General features: G+C 39.4%; 1 protein-coding gene across 1 annotated transcript; it reads right to left on the reverse strand.

The window, feature by feature from the left end:
- Positions 1-572: 572 nt before the first annotated feature.
- LOC103990357 (VAN3-binding protein) lies at positions 573-4,689 on the reverse strand. The gene is made up of 7 exons (XM_009409460.3): positions 4,250-4,689; positions 3,673-3,786; positions 1,939-2,332; positions 1,608-1,859; positions 1,470-1,519; positions 1,339-1,396; positions 573-1,241 (listed from the first exon to the last, which is right to left on the reverse strand). The coding sequence occupies exons 1-7, from the start codon at positions 4,544-4,546 to the stop codon at positions 1,033-1,035; spliced, it is 1,374 nt and encodes a 457-aa protein (XP_009407735.3). The 5' UTR covers positions 4,547-4,689; the 3' UTR covers positions 573-1,032.
- Between the last annotated feature and the right edge of the window lie 13,745 nt (positions 4,690-18,434).

Raw genomic sequence — 18,434 nt, forward strand, 5'->3', positions numbered from 1 at the left:
GAATTTTCTTCTGCAAATGATTGATCTGAAAGCAATGAAGAGGAGTCTGTCCATAAAGAATCTTCATTTTCTTAAAGATCAATGATCCTGAACTCTTACATGCATGACCAGATCAATAGGAGGATTCTGAAGCAGAATGAGCAGTAATGCCACAAGCAACACAACAATGGAATGGTTGAAATGAAGGCTTGAGCATATTTAGACTCCTTTTCTCCCTCTTTTTCTTCTTCAAAAGCCAATGCAGGAAATAGTTGGAGGAAGAAGAAAGCAAGCATTTATCAGGTGCCATTCTCACCCTCTACGTGAAGAGGGCGACTAAGGACGGGTGATGATTTCCTTGGCCACTCATGGCTGCAGCAATTATGGTGGTGGTGGTGGTGCTGCTGCTGCTGCCGCAGGAGTGGTGTGAATCATAATCATCCAGCTCAAGTGGACATTCCCACCAGGCCACCAGCCTCATGGTTGATGGCGATGGAAAAGCCTTGGATGCTGCTCATTAGTACAACAAATGAGACCTTCCACTCTGAATTAACAGTGCATGTTACTCAAATAGTGACAATACACCAAAACTCTCAATCCAAATCCAACCCTCTTAACCAATTTGATATGATAGTACAAACCAAACCTTCATGTTTACAACCTAATCAATCAAGTAATGACACAATTTGATACATTTATGGGACTCAAAAGTTACCATATTAATTCTTAAACCTGAACCCAACTCATGAAATAGTAAGGTTAAACATAGCAATCAGTCTGTGACAAGAACACATTTAGGCCTAATCCAAACATAATATCTCTCCACTGACTTGACTTGCTTTGTAGCAGTCAAAGATTGTGCCAGCCACAATCTTTTCTTCCTTCTTTCCTGTTTAAGTATATGTATTATACCCCCAAACACTTCCAACAAGAAATAACCATTATGATTGATCTCATTATCTTCCCTTGACCTCTTTACAAATGGAGAGATGGAATTAGCTTCACATGCATTCTTATCCGGATCTTGAGTTAAGATGGTTCATGCAGCATTCCTTAGGTGAGGAGCTTCTTCTCGTTGACGATATTGAGCAGGCGCGACACTCCCTGAGTCCACATCTCGTGCTCCCTCTGGCTCAGGCACTCGAACTCGATGACACGGTGCTCCGCGGTCCTCAAGCCAAAGTAGCGGCGCTGCTCGCCGCCTTGGAGCAGATGTCGGCCCGGCCATGCCTGGATCTCCTTGCAGACTTCTACAACTACATCTGCAATTAAGCATCGCCCAGAACAAGTCAGGCTCACAAGGAACATGGAGACCAGACCTTGGGCGATTGTCCTAAACAGAACTGTGTGGCCACTTACTCTTCTTCTTCTTGGTGATTGTCCCAGCAACATGCCTACTCTTCATCTTAAGCATGACCTGCAAAAATAACACCATTGATCGGAATTGGCATCTCAAACCTTGAGGACAAAAAATTGAAAGATTTTGTTACCTGACCCACGCCATTAATGTAGATTGAGACTAACTTCCAGTGAAGTGCACCTAAAATTAGATCAATCGACAGAAATGAATCCTTTGATATGATGAGCCTTTATAAGAAAACCATGAGAATGATAACTAAATTTGATACCTTTTCGGGTGCGTTTGAGCAGATCAGTCCCCTTGGCGAGGAATTCCTGGCTACAGAGGCCTAAGAAGTTATCTTCCTCTGGGACAAACTCATCGCCGAAACTGCTGCCATTGCTTTCCAAGTCCTTCTGTTGCTTGTTGCGGTGGTGATTGTTGTGGTTTCCCATGGCTCCCTTCTCCACTGGTATGACAGCAGCAATGTTCCACACGTCCTTGAGCGCCCTTGCCTTCAGGGTTGCCGCCCCTCGTAATGCTGGAACCCATTACAGTCTCATGGATCTTACCACACAAACAACGTGAATTGAAAGGTTTGGTAAGAGGGCGGTAATCACCAGTTGCAGCAGCAGCTGTAAGAGTAACGATATCTCCGGGAGTCCTGACATTAACAGCAGAGCCGACGACTGACGCCAGGTGCTCGCGCTCGGCCCCCATGGACTCGGCAGCCTCCACACACTGTGCGGCGACGAGGGTGGCAGCCGACGCGACCGCCATATCGATCCTGGCCGCGCGGTCATCTTTACCAGACCCTGAGGCGGCAGCGGTGGCGGCTGCAACGGCTGCCACCGCTGCAGCAACCCCAGCCACCGAGATTGCGGCATGGAGCTGTGCATTCTGGGCCCGGGTCTCCTCTTTCTTCCTCTCCCTTCTGTCCTTGAGCCACCTTCCCACGGTCTTGCTCGTCCCTCTGTAGTGCTGCGGTTTGGGCGTCGCAATTGCCCGGCAATACTGCATTCATTACATTGCACCCAACATGTAACGATCCAAGATTGTTCATTTCTTTTCAAGCGATCACTATCAGACATTTATTAGCATCCAACGTAAAGATGTGAGGTAAAATAACAATCTTAATCCGGTGTTGAGGAGCACTAACAAAAAGAACCACTGCATGAGAAAGCTGTTTAGCTGAAACTACTGTCCGTGGTATTGCCCAGAGGATAGAATGGACACTGAGTCCTCAAGCTGGGCAGGGAGAAGGACAAACATTTGAATAGCAATATTATCCTTCGTGTTGCATACAGGATGAAGGACATCAGATAAGCCACAAGGATAACAGATGGTGATAGTGTAGCAATCAAAGACAGAAGACAGACATGGAGGCAAACACTGGGATGCTGTTTGCTTTTACTGACATGGGTTGCTTCTTTACCCAGGCAAGAACTGAGGAAACAGGATTCTTTTGACCTCAAGCAACACAGATCCCATTGTCCAATGCAGGCTTTGCTCAGGGAGCAACAAGACAAAAGAAAGAACCTTATTTTATTCATCACAATGCATCTTTGGCTTCACTCTAACGCCTAAAAAGACCAATCTCATCTTCTTTATCATCCTCACAAGATCTTTGACTCTGTCAACCCCAACTTTGTCTATTAATCAACATCTTACAGGATTAAAAACTACCAATATAAGATGACATGGGGAGAAGGAGGACTAAAGGGGGCAAAAAAAGCAATGAAGCTAAAGCTCGCAAAGTAGTAAAAGGGACCGTCAATTAATTACTCTGCTAATTATAGAGGTGTCAGGAATTTTATTGGAGGAAGAGAAAGGCATCTTCCTCTTTCTCCTTTCTCTTTTACAACCTTGTTTCTTCCTCCAAAATATTTCAAAAGGCATTGATAGCTCGGTGCCATTGGCTTGGGTGCTCCATCTTCCAAAGAGACCATCTGTCTCCTCGAAGTCTGTAAATTACTCACCAAAGTTTCTGGGATTTGCATGTTAGACTTCCAATTTGGTAGCTTTGAGGAGCAAATAAACTTGATATACACTAAACAAATTAAAATGAAATACTAATATGTTTCTTTCAGTTCTGCTGCTTCCTTGCCCATAGAAGTCTTAACACAGTGTATTACTAACCTTTTTCTACACAAATTTATATTTTGTTTCAATCAAAGCTCTGAAAATTAATCAAGTAGATTTACAAAGGAAGGTTAAGTGCCATGAGAGAAAAAAAAATGGAACACCAGAAGATAGTTCTTTTCAATTTACAAACCAAATACGCATTAGTACGGGAGAGAAGAAACACATCATGGTGAATTAGCTAACATAGAGCGTTGGAGAGAAGAAAGGACCTTAAGGTCATCCATTTCACAGGGGGAGACCGGAGGGCTGTCCGAGAGCGATCCGCCGCCGTTGAGAGGGCCGCTGCTGTGAGAAAGCCGGCCAGACGTCAGAGGAGACACTTCCTGCCATTGTCCAAGTAATGAAGAAGAATAAGAACATGGGATCAAAATTAGGCGCGGAGGAAGCTGTTCCTGCGGCTTGCGAACGAACAAAAGACAGAATCTAACAAAATAGCTCAGGAATGAGGGTGTCAGAATTCGAGAACGTTCAACTATAATTGAATGCATTGAGCAGCAAGCGTTTTGTTGCTTTCCAGACTTTTCTACTACTAAAAACAAGAAGGAGAAAGGAAGAATTACTTCGTGGAGTTTGTCCAGAGAGAAATTTTGACTGTGCACGTCACAAAACATGAAGAACAGAAGCTAATATGTTGTACTTTAAACAAAAGCAGCTTCTTTTTCATGAAGAAAGTTCTCAGTTGTCTGTCTTTGCAAGAAATTAAAACTAAGAAGAGGTGAAGAACAAGTAGAAGGACGCCCATCAGTGAGCTAGAAAAAGATGTGATTTTTAAGCAGCACCACCCACCGACTGGGACATTATCCGCTCCATCACCATCTGCGAGGTGGCAGACGACGCGAAGGTGAACGGATTCCCAGCGACCACCACCAGCTCCTCTGGCTCCTCCTCTGGAATCGCCCCTGCCGGCGGTGGGAGCAGCGACGGAGGAGGTGGCGGCGGCGGCCCCAGGGCCTTGGACACTTCGAGCGCGGAGGCGCTCCAGGACCGCGACAAGAACTCCATGGGGTCCTTGGGGACCTCCGGCGGTCGAAGGCCGTATGCTAGCGCGGCTTCCGCGCGCCATTGCTCTCTGTTCCCATCCATAAAGCCAAACAACAGCAGCCGCAGTAACAATATCAATAATGATACAACAAGAGGGCGGTGGGCAGTAGTAAGTGAAGATGGTAGTCGGGAGAGAGAGGCTGATGGTGGTGTTTTTATAGCAGAAGAGACGAACGGAGGCACGACAGATGGGTTGGAGTGGAATATCAGGAAGGGGGTTGAGACTGTTTTAGTGACTAAGACCAGTTTGCTCCTCTCACAGAGAGAGAGAGAGAGAGAGAGAGGGAGTTGCTTTCATGGCTCCAGTGCCACTGTCCCTCTTATTAATTGCCTCTCTTCTCTCTCCCTCTCTCTCACCCAACTTGCATGGGATGTTTGCCACAACAGTTGCCTCAGTGATTGCAGCAGATTCTACCAAATACACACTGCAGCCAAAAAAACAAAAGGATAGGGAGGGAGAAAGAGTATGTATTTTATTTTATGTTGAGAGAGAGAGAGAGAGAACAGAGTGTGTATTCTATGTTATGGGGTGAGAGACAGAGAAGAGTTGGATTCATACACTTGTCTGGCTTTTTTTACATGTACAAGTCCTCTTACTATTGATCCTGTGATCCAAGCAAAAAGACTGCTTCCAATGAAACAAAGAACACAAGGGAATGGGATGGACTAATTCCCTGAGTGTCCATTGAAGGGAGAGGATGGGGTTGTGCCATGCACTGACATTGGAACCACCCTTGCAATTTGACTACTTGTCTGCATCCAACTAATTTACATACATGGAGGGAGAGGCCACATCCACCCAGTGTGGGTCCCACACAAAAGATTGTGCCATTATAAATCACTGCACCTTTTCCCTTCCATTCTCACAATCTAACATATTTCATTTTGTCACCAAGTAACACCCACATACATAGGGTTCATTTTTGCCCCCCAAAAAACCCAAAAGAAATACTTGGTATTTGACCAAAAAACAATGTACACTAAATCTTCCATCTTTTTCAATTCTTGGCTGGCCCAATTGCAGGTCAGTCCAATCAAAATATGATGAGTTGATTATTGATTTGGACAATTGTGTTGATGCTACTTGGAGTTATTTGGGGCTCATTGAAATGACATGTATTTAGCTGTAAGAAAAAGATGTGAAAAATCACTGGTGTTCTCATTGTGGTGGACCAGAGTGGGTCCAAAAATATATGTCTTTATCTGTAATTGAATCAAAAATATTGAGGGACCAATATCTATACAGATCTTAAATGTCATAGTTGGCTCCACTGTACTGATCTCACCTTCACAGTGCTTATATTTTGTTAAACCATAGCATACAGATGACCTATCAACATCCAAGCATTGGTTTTTTGTTTGTACATATGAGAAACACAAGACAAAAAAGAACAAATCATGAGCCTTCTTCCATGCAAGATAAAATTCATCATGAAGATGTGCTCCTTTAATTATTGGGTTCTTTAGGTTTCTATGCCATGTTACAAGCAATCTCACAAGCCTATAGTCACTCATACAGTTCCCACTCATGAGCATATTATATTCTAAAATTTCAACTCCTCATTTAGCCTTTCATGGCCATCTTTTCTTTATCAAATTAATGATAATGAGACATATAAAAAAAAATATTTTGATTGATAGCATGCTTTCTTTTTATATGAATGTCTTGTCTTCTTGTAGAAATATACATACAGTACCATTGACATATATTTATCACAATAGTGAAATGAAATGGTCACATTTGAAACAGTGTTTTCTCCCCTCTCCTCTCCTCTCCTCTCCTCTTTCAGAGTTCCACTCATTATTCTCATCTCAGAGCAAAGGATGTGAGTGAACAGAAAGTCCAACGACACACAGTGGCGTCAAAGCATAGAGTGCACATCCAACGAGAGGGAGAGAGGAAGTCGGCCACTCGGGCACTCCACCCACCTGCGACTACTAAAAGAAGCACCACCTCACCAACCATCAATCAAATCTATTTGCTTGGAAAAGATTGATTGGCTTTCACTTCGATCGCCTCGACTATGGACGCATTGATTGCCTTCTCCGAGGCTCTACGATTGCCATTGCCACAATAAACAGCAAAACAACGACAACAAAACAAAACTCCTTTTGTGATAATAAACGAATATAATATGTTTTCTATCAATTTTTTTGTGTATGTATTTTTAATCGAGCCATTTTTCTCCGAAACTCTCTTTTTAGAATTTTGCTTGGAGGTATAATAAGTTTTATTTTTTTTCATATAGTATCACTTATATTCTATAATATTAATATCGACGTTATTGTCTATCGTCTTTGTTTTACTTCATTTTATCGTAAGGTCTTTATCATCATTGTCATTGCCTCCGCTTATTTTTTTATTCTTTTTTTCTTTTCGAAAGTAAGGGAATGAAACTAATGTGTGAAAAGGAGATGAAAGATGAACAAGAATAATTCATGATAATACCATGAGAACAAAGGTGACGATATAGAAATTAACAATTGAGCGCAAGCACGATAAAGATACCATAAAAGTGGGATGAGGTGGAAGTATAATGGGTAAAGAAAGATAAGTGATTAGACAACGGAGAATGTGAAGAACATTTACAATATTAAAGAAAATAAGAGAACATCATTTGAAAAATAATAATAAGGGTATTTCCTGGAAAAACTTAGAAATATGAGTTTTTAAAAGAAAATAGTCATTTTTAATTTATTCTAACTAATGTCAATTACTACGAAAATGATTAATCAAAGTTGATGGTTGGAAACTTAGACAAATTAAGGAATAAGCTATTGTGTTTTGGCTAAGGTTAAGGAATAAAAAAATGATAAATTATACTCCATAAAATGAATAAGAACAAACATATTATTTCAAACCCATAGAGTGATCAAGAAAAAAAATATATTTTTTATATCAACAAATATTTCATGTCTTATATGATCGTTATAGAATTCAAACGCATCTAATAACTCCATGCATAATAAGCACATTATGCAATAAGAATTAAATTAGAAATAACATTCCATATAACTACAACCACAAAAGAGACACTCCATCAACCATCACAAAACAATCAAACTCAAATTCCATCAAATTCACCTTTCTTTTCAAAAAGAAAATTATAATAAATCAAAGAGTTTTCTCTCTCTCTCTCTCTCTCTCTCTCTCTCTCTATATATATATATATATATATTTGTTGAATCTCATCTTTGGCTAGCTATAGTCACTCCTTGATCAACTCTCCTAAGATCTTTATGATCTCGAGACATCAATTGAAATTGTGCCAATCGGAGGTTTAATGTGATTTTCTGCACACCTTCCATCATAAATGACATCAATCACATCAAACACACTTTATGTATTGGCCACAACTTGATGAAATTTCATAGAAACATAATTTACATATTGGTCACATTTTATAAATTATATACTTTCATTTAAGAAATGATTTTCTAATGAAAAAGTAGGGATTACATTAAAAAACCACAATTTGGGACATTTAAATAAATAAATATTTTTTTCACATAAACAATGTTTCAAATGTGTAACAAAAATCTAAAAGAAAACCTGTCCCTAATCTAATTATTGTTGATTGTACCCATGAATTGTTTGCTTTTCCATAGTTTCCTAATGTTATTTGAGAAGAGAAATTCAAAAGTTAATAAAAAATATATAAATCTAAAAATTAGTTATTATAATATTTACATGATCTGAAATTAATAAAATTTAATTAAAAAATAAATTATTTATTACATAAAAATAAAAAAAATATATATATATAAGAATTTTCTGAGTTAATTCAGGCCATAGCTAAAAAAAAAATCACATAAATCTCTATTAATTTTTTCTCCTCCAACTCTCTAATAAACACTCAAAAGTATTTTTTTGGATATTCATGGAGTAACAAATCCTTATTTTTGAAAAGGAGTTTCTTCTTCTTCTTCTTGAAGCAAAAGTTCTCCCAATATTTGAATTGAAGCAACTCAATAGTCACTCTCATTTTCTTTTGGTAGGCATCATATCATGTCTGAAGAAATAGGCCAGAAGATTACAATGATGAGTCATCGAAATAGTCTTATGAGAACCAACATATCATATCATTAATATCCTAAGATCGCAAGTATGTGAAGGTTTTGAGTACTTTCATGGACATAAATCCCCACTTTCGGAAATAGCTGCCAAATTCCCGCATCAGCACGGGGAACACACCGTCCTTTCTGCCTCGAGCCAATGCAACCCTCCATGGCTGCATGCTAACGAGTACATCTCTCTCTCTCTCTCTCTCTCTATGTATATACTTCTTTATGAGGAAGAAGTACATGCGGAAATACGTAGCCACCCCATGATCATATACAACTGTGTAAGGGTACAACATAATGGTACGGAGGAAGACAGGACTCATAGGCTTCGGGCCAGTTAGAGCGGAAGGAAGGATGGAAGGAGTCCGACGCTGGGCTCCACCACCCTTGTCTTGCCAACATCCCGACGTCGCCCCACACTGCATGCTTCTCCCTCTCTGTATTGGCATGTTGGTCTACAGCAGCCTTAGACCGGAGTCCACTGAGCAGAATAACACTTAAAGTGCACAGAGTCAGTCTAGAGAGAGAGAGAGAGAGCATGGGAGCAACGTCATCATGTGCGCCTCAAGAGGCGAGCATTCTGAGCAAAGGGCAGAGAAGTCAGTGACCATGGCAGTGCATGTTTTCAAGGATGGCTCCTGATCTGCCCTTTCCCTGTCTCCCTACCCATAAAGAAAAAGCTCGTGGTATCATGTGAATCCTAGTGAGAGAGAGAGAGAGAGAGATGAAGATGAAGACGAAGAGACACTAGGCATCTTCTTCTACTATCGCACAATCTCATTAGGCTTGTTCTCATTTGTCGTCGGAAAAGCTTCAAGTAAAAATCAGTAGAAGAATTATATGATAATATTCAAGTTCTAGAGTTTGGATTACAAGGGAAAGAAGACATTAACGTCATACAAAGATGGGCATGTAAACATAAAAAGGTTTTCCTATGTTCCGATCACATAAGAAATATTATAGCATAACTTTGTGAAACATGAAACATCTTTTGTGGTGCTTTTGGAGAGTTCGGCATACTAATGGTTTTGGAACTTGAACAGCACAACTACGTGATTGAGAGAGAGTGGACAAGATTGACCAACTGATGGTCAAGAAGGGGAATCCTGCAACTTGAAAGGTACAATGGAATAGAGAAAAAGGAATCTGAGAAGGTACAATGTTGGATTGCATGAACCCTCAAAACCCCATTCGAGATCAGTGTTCAGGGTACCAGCGGGGATCTCCTTGTCTAGGCTCGTATATATGTTCTCCCACCTCCCTCACATGATGTTGTTGTTGTTGTTGTTGTTGCCCTTCTTCTTGTGTTTCCAACCCTTGTGGGACTTGATACGATACGACAACGAGGGCAAGGGAGGAAGGCTTGCTGCCATCATGCTTTCTACATCTCTAGGTGTTGGGTATGAGAACTTGGACATTAGCCTTCGCACATCTGACTTCATTATCAGAATGCACCTGCCGACAGGGTCACCACCTTATAATCCCTTGCGAAAAGGAGTGTTCCCCTGAGAGGGTTGGTTGGATAATATCTCTGCACCTCTCTCTATTTCTCTCTTTCTTAAATGTCATATTATCATCAACAGTTTCTCTTTTAATACATCAAAGTTACTGTCTGAACTCTGAAGTGAAACAACAACAGTGCAGTGTCTGTAGTTTATTTGAGGAGCTGATAAGTGAAAGAGAAGAAGAACAAGAACGAGTGTTTGTGGAGACAAGAGCATCTGGCATTCATCATGAGCCCGTGGCAGGCCCTGTTCTCATCTCAACAACACCACCAGGCAATAGAATCATAGGCTCCACTGAAGCTGGTACGAAGGAATGTTGCAAGAAACTTGCATCATTCTTGGCTTATGTAAGCAGGAAAAGCTTCTGAATTCACCACACTTTACAGCCCCCGTTTTACCATATCAGCCAGCAATTATGAAGTCTTCTTTTTCACCTTTCCCATAGGTCTGAAGGTTTAGTGAAGTGAAGGCTGCTGAGCTCCAACTTTTATTGTTTGGCTGAAAGTTCACATGTCACGGTATCAGAAGGAAAACTTTGTTTCTTATTTGAAGTCTTTGTATATTTCTCTTTTATGGACTTTATACAGCAGATTTCAATTAAATGGACTATTAGATTCTGCAAAATGACAATCAAAAGTGCAAATTTCTATAGGAAATATAGATGTATAAATCCTTTTAACTTTCCTTGTCGAATGCCATAGGAAATGAGAGAGGACCAGAGACTATGTCAATTTGACACTGATGTCGAAGAGAGATAGAGAGAGAGAGAGGGGGGTGGGGGAGACTGTAGAAGTAATGGCATGAGCTGATGGCTGCAAGCAGCAAGACCACCAGCATTGCCCGCTTGGTTTTCTAGGAACCCACCACCACCTCCAGCCAGTTGGATAAGAAGCAGCTGACTGGTGAAAGATTGGACAGAGTCGGCAACAACAGGCTGATGGGATGTCAAATCTAAGATGGGTGTGCCATTGCAGCTCAATGCCTTGTGGCCCTTACTGAGCTGTTCAGCTCTGTCACCAGATGTGATTAGACCAAGCTGGAACTTACCTCTCCTGATCATGTCTTTTATGATGAGAGAGAGAGAGAGCCTAATTCAAAGTCAAACTTTCACATATGTAGATCAAAGATTATCTTCATAGAAGGGGTGGTGGTGGTCACCTGAGAGTGACAGAATTCCCAATATGATGTGTGAATGGTTGGGTTAGTTTTCAGTCAACAACACAATCAAATTATATGTCCAAGAAAAGCTCATCATCAGCTGGCCACACTCAAAAGTAAGGATTTAACAGTTTGTGCATCTGATTCAACCTTTCTTTCTGTGCATCTTTGACATGCAGACTCCTCAGCATCTTAATCTTCTGAATAACTCACTCTTCTTACTACCGGAAGAATTAATCAGTATCCAACTCTTATCTATCAAACTAAAAATTGACGGCTTTCTAGCATCCTCTTTACACACGATGCAATCATACAAGTGGTCGATGACATATCGGAATCACAATGGGTCACAAAAATACGATCCTTTTAGCAATGGACACATCGGAATCACATGCTCGATTTGTAACTTTTGCCGACATTGATCATGCTTAGGATCGTAATTGCGTCGAAAGGGAAAACTAAACATGTAGCCCAAAATATGAACAAAATTGCTATCAAGTAGGTCTTCATCAAGAGTAACTTCACACTGTAACCTCATGACAACAAATGTTTGGCCCACCTTATCTCAACTAAGCTTGACAGAGAAATGGGTGGGTATTAGTCTAAATCACCTACTAGAATTTAATGTACCATATTGCTTGTTCAACTTGGCTTCCCTCAAATCTAATCCTTTGCCAGTCCATGAATTTTAGATGGACATGCAGAAATCTTGTATCTGATACAAATTGAGTAACTTGAATCCATGTGTTGTTGTCTTTGAACATCAGATCATGTCCTACCATGGCAGAATGAAAGAAAAAAAAGAATCCCAGAAGCAACAGTTAAATGTATCTGAATCCTTTCCAATCATCCTTTCATTCTCTTTGGTGAGTTATCTTCCTCTTGATGAGATATGATGCATCCAAGTGAGACCTCAAATGAAAAACAAAGAAGAGACAAAAGTCCTTGGATTGTTCTAAATTAGATGCAGGGAAAGTAAAGGGAATTGCCTCCCAGCCTGACCCTCTCTCATAGGTCTTTTGGAAATAGCCTTGAGATTGGAGCCTACCATGGCCTAGGGGATGGTGAAAGAGAACGAAGAGAAAGATGTTGCAGATCCATAAAATGATTTCACACTGTTTGTGGTTCCTGTCCTTCCCAAGTAGTATTTAGATTTATTCTTCTCTTTCCTTCATAAAATATGCAGAGAGAGAGAGAGAGAGAGAGAGAGAGAGAGAGAGAGAGGACAATTAAGATCTCTTACATGCAAACAATCAAACAAGACAATCTGCCTTAACTAAGAAGGGACAAGTCATGCGAAGGTCAATAATTTTTTGATCGTAACACACATTTGCCATCCTCTAATCCACCTCAGTGAGCAAGAAATATAAAGAGCTAATGCAGCTGAAGACAAACCATGGTACCAAGTTCAGTGATGACTCGGTCTGAGATCAAACAAACATTAGTGCGATTGAGACTGGCAAGTTTGTCTCGAGTTTTACGTAGGAAACCTGGATCTGATGTTGATGTGGATGAAGACCTGGGAACCCTGCATGGATGATCAGTCCAATCCATCTTGTTCTCACGATACCATGCTCCTCCTCCTGTATCACCCACGTATCAAATGCCACCGAGATCCAGTCTTTTGCATTTGATCCTTCCTGTAAGATTATCCTTTCTTTGACAGTAAGCTAATCGATCTGTAAACAAAATTATTGATAACACAAACATAGATGAGGATGCAATATAAGATCCAACCATGATCGAATTGAAATAGGTGAATATTCATTCTTGTGCTATCCCTTTTATATGTTTATATCAATCAATCAATCAATCAATCATGTTGCAATCTGGCACGGCTGGTGGGAATTATTCAGGTGGGCCACAGTGCAACTCAGGTTCATCTCCCATCCCACAGTAGCAGCATCCAAAGCTTGACGAACGCCTTGCGAGTAATGGCACCGTTCGTAGTGTAGCGACATTTGGAGAGCCCTTACGATCGAGCGATCAGTGCTGTCGTCTTCTACGGAGGTAAAACTTGAAAGACGGGAAGAATGGGGTAGAGGTTAATGTCTTCGATCGCAATCAGATTGCGACATGCTTGATAAATGGATAGATCGCAATCCCAAGGAAGCAGGATCACGTGTGATTGATGTGATCAATATACTGGGGTCCCTCGTTTATCTTTTATTTTCGTTCCACTATTTATCTGTTTCCAATCCCATAATTAGCTTATTATTTATATAATCAAATAATAATGGACAAAATTCTAAAAAACACTTAAAATTTTCTTCTGAGATATTATATATTTTTATTTTATTCTTATATAATTTTTTATTTTCTAAAAGATGAGTTTTTTTTTTAATCTTTGTCTCATCAGTCATCGTCTCTTCTGAGTTTGTCTTCACCCCTTGTTGATAAGCCTTCGCTCATTATCTCTATCCTGTTATCATCCTTGTTGCCTTTGCCAAGTCTCTCATTGTTGTCTTCATAGCCTCTGCCGTAAATGTCTTACCACTATCCTCATAAGTTTCGTACCCTTCGTCATCATATTTATTCCTATGGTGTGTCGTAGAGCACTCCTTCAAACACGTTAGTCTTGCCCTTTGTCTCATACTCTCAACTTTGGCTTAATGCTTGTGCCCTTGAGAATAGAAAATAAGAATATGGATGGGCGAAATGTAAAACCTTGAAAGACTTGCAAGGATGACTACGAGGCCTTCGTGAGTGAGGCAAAGACTGTAATGATGACAACAAGGACATCGTGTGGCTTGCGAGGATGGTGATGAGATGACGATACATCCTTCATGAACAATGTAGAGGTGATAGGACGGAGGTAAGGAGCAAAGATGACCATAGCAGGGTAGCAAGACGATGGTCGGAATTAAAAAAAAGAATATTATGAAAAAAAAAAGAGGAGAGGTTTTTTTAAGGAATTTGTTCAACTTATTTCAGGAAAAAAGAGTGATAACTTTGCCACAAATAATGACTTGGATAATCATATTATAATGAATTTGGAAGACATCACCGTTGTGATTCATTAGAGTGAACGTTCTTACAAGTAGGAAAAAGAGAAAAAGCATCGGATTTCAGCACAATTCGAAAGGAAAAAAAAGGTTCATTTTTGGATTTGGGAAGTCAACTCGTGTGATTTCTGTTAATTGGCTTCCACTGTTGTAGCAGTGGTTTGGCTAATGACAGCCATCATTTTCCACTATTCATTACAAACAAAGCCACCAGAATGCCTGTTATGTTCATAAAAAATAATTGAATATATCACTCCAAAATTAGTAATTTTGGTATTTATCATATATATATATATATATTCAAAACATTAAAAACTTTTATTTCCATCACTGTATCTAATCCACATTGTTACTGTATGAAAAAAAAAGTGAAAGCTTAAGATTTTTTTTATGAATTTGCCTTTATTTTAGCTGTCAGCAAATAATATTAATCATGATTAGAAGTGATTAACCTACATTCCTGGATAGATATTATCTTAGTATTTGGAGGGATATATATATATATATATATATATATATATATATATATATATATATATATATATATATATATATATATATATATATCACATTGGTTCATCATCAAACAAAGGTCAAAGCTAGCAAGCGCAGCTCTACAGCTCCTCGTGATCATGGAGATGAGGCATGGGCATCGAGGTGGGTACGTGGGGAGCAGCAAACGTCATACAGCCAAAAAGACAGGGAGACAGGGCCATGGAGCAGAAGAACAGGACCAGGGTTCGAAGGAAGAGGATAGAGAAATGGAAGACCAATGTACGCGAGTCCCGAGGTGATGCCGCTGCCGCTGCCGCTGCCGCAGCACCAGCACTCGACCGGCCGAGCCCCCCCTCGCAACGCGCCGTCACAGCCCCCGATAAAGCAAAAGGCGCTGCCACGAGGGAGGGAAGAAGGCACTCAGAGAAAAGGGAGAGGCAGCTGATGCAACCGATGCAGTAGTGCTCCAGTTGTTGCAGACCGATGTCCCATCGCCACAAAAGGATCGGTAGGGCAAATCACGTCCAGTTAACCGGTGTTCGAGCAGCTGGAGACTCGATCATTCCTTCTTAGATAGAGATGTAAACGCTCCGATTGGGGCCATGAAATGACAGGTTTGACGGAGAACGTCGTCCTGGTATCACGGGATCAGAGTGTTTGCTGACTCCTACTGTAGTTGGCATCAGAAACCACACAGTGCATGCGCCGTATAGGAGCTGACCAATCCACAGTATGGAGTAACCTACATACTGCTTGGTAATTCCAATCGGTGCACAGATGGACAGGAGGACGATGACCTCTCTTCCTTTGTTCCAACACTAGGCTGAGTCATGGGTTGCTGTTTGATGTGGCAGTGTTGGATTCACTTGTCACTGTAGTTTTCTTCGGAAAAACCACTGTTAATTGTCACTGTAAGTCTAATAGGACAAGACTGCAAAATACTGGGAAATCTTTAATATGATATTGTCTAATGGGAAAGAAATAAGCTGTTCTTATGAACTCTTCACAATTAAGCGAGTCAAAAAATGTGCTGGAAATGTTCTTCAACAACAAGAGAAAACCCTATAAGCGTTCGCAAATTATAGTCAATTCTGCATCATTAGATTGACAAGCCTGTGAGTTGGGGCTCAAAATACAAAGGATTCGTTGGGTTCGATCCGAGATATACCAATGTCAATTGCGCTATGCCAATCAATATGGAATGGTTGAGAAGGAAGATGATGATGTTGCCACATATCAGTGCTTGCAATGGAGATCATAATAACAATAAATGCAATTCCTAGCAGTGAACAGTTCTAACAACATTCGACCATTGTTACACCACTAGTCATAGATATTGAAGAAGCTTATTGTGGTTGTTTGGCTTTTCCAATCATTGTGCAGATGATGTCTCCTGCAAATGCCAAGCAACATCAGCTGCCACACTGGGTTGTGATCTTATAGTCTATAATTACACACCTCAAGTAAGAACAGATCAATTCAATCTCCTATCAACAAATTATGCTCTTTAGTACGCAGTAAGAAGTTAGAAGACCTTAGACATCACAAGGTCTAGAATGGATGGCCCAAGTGCCGAGTGAACAAGGCTCCAATAATATGTATTGGAACTTAAGCTTCCTGTTTCTTTCTAAAACAGAGAGTGAAGGAAATGCCATGAGAAAGTCACATTTTTACTGGACATCAGTAACTTCAACAATTTGCAAAATCAATTTTATTTAATCATATATTTTGATACTGACAAACATCCATTAAAATGACTAAGATTAACTGATTATAATTGTCATGGAGCAAAATGGGAAGCTGCTATATGACATGAAATAAAAAGTTCTAACAGGATCAAACTTGAGAAATCTTTGGGAAAAAGAGTGAGAAACAAATAAGTTGTGCATTCCTATGATTCAGAAAAGGGAAATCTTCTGAGTCATTGAAGTGTCCTAACACCTTGGTTATCCTTGTGCTTATGTAATTGAGCTTGAAATAAATTATCATATTATTGTTATTGTTAATGTAACTGGAAAACATAATAATTTCACAAAGTAGATACCAAAGAAAAATCAGAAACTTAGAATGAAACATAGCTACAACAACATAAATATAAGTGAAAAAAATTCTTGCCCATTGTTGTGGAGTGAACAGGGAAGGAGGATAAGGACATGAACAAAGCAAAGAGAAATAATCTCAGTGTTAGGAATGAATGTGTAAACCTACAAGTGCCATAAATTTATTGTAATGGAGATTATTTCTAGCATTGGCTTTCTATGCTACATCTGACAACAAAGAACCAACATTTGGAATGACTGCTTGTAGTTGTTTTAGAAGAATTGAAAATATGGATGGAAGGAACAAATAGCATAAATCAATAGGTATTCACTCTTATACAATTTTGAGAACTTGTAGACAAAGCATTGGTCAGCTTGTTTCATGTAATTGCTTAGGGTCATTAATCTACTTGAAGCACTTGGCTGTATAGTAGATTTGGAAGTGATCTTGCTAAACTTAATTTAGATAACACTTAGGTAATGGACACTGATAAATCTCCCAAGAGTTAAATAACTGGCTGTGGTGCCCAATATAGAAAATACTTACTACCAAGATACTAAAAATACACAAACCTATTTTACAGCATTTCCTATAATTCCTGAAAGTTCAAATTATTCTAATTGTTTCCACAGGACACTCCATGAACAGTCTGTGTTGATTTGTAGCTGCAGCATGTTCTGTTTCCAAATTTATGGTTGTCTGTGTGTATAAAGTGAGTGGAACAGCAAAGAGTTTCTAAATCTAATATCATTGTTTCTTTTACATCATCTGAATTTAAAGTAAGTTTAAGAGATATCATTGTGCATCCAACTTACTAATTCCCAGAAACATTTTTGGAGACTTGCAACCATCTGTTCTTTTCTATACATATTTAAGTAGAGTTTCCCTTGAAAACATTCCTAAACCATCTTATTCCATTCTCCATCAACTCATTTTATGACTAGTGCAACAAATAACCAAATTCCTTTAGATTCCTATGATGAAATATTATGGTTTCATTTGACCTCATATACACCTTCTCGAGTGCAGAACATTGTTGTCTTTGGAGTGATACTATTGCTTTTTATTAACATGTAAGATGATAATTAATAGTTTTATATTTAAAATAATTTTATAAGACTTTGAACACCCACTAAATGGATCATCTGAAGCATTTTAATGAATTCTACATCTCCCACTAAATGTAACCCACTATATTAGCACGATAATTTAACCAACCGAGCTGATATGTCAGTATATTTTATTATCAATTTTATAAGGTATTTAGAACTCAATACATCAATTAACGATTTGCGATTCGATTCATTATTATTTATCACTACCTCAATATTGAGTTTAAAAATAAATAATTTCTTTTTCTTCTCACCGTAAACTAAAAAATGACTGTTTTTTTTTTCTATTACATTGGAAAGAAACATCTCTTTTATTTCATAAAGTGTTTATTTTTCTTAAGATTTTTATGATTTCTTTATACTACAAAATGTGCTATACACATACGCGCGCGCATACTCACACACAACAAAATGTGCTATACACACGCGGGGGCACGCGCGCGCGCGCGCGCACACACACACACACACACACACACACACATATATATATATATATATATATATATATATATATATATATATATATATATACTAAAATGGAGAAATATGT

This window comes from Musa acuminata, chromosome BXJ2-7, assembly GCF_036884655.1.
Source record: "Musa acuminata AAA Group cultivar baxijiao chromosome BXJ2-7, Cavendish_Baxijiao_AAA, whole genome shotgun sequence".
NCBI lineage: Eukaryota > Viridiplantae > Streptophyta > Magnoliopsida > Zingiberales > Musaceae > Musa > Musa acuminata.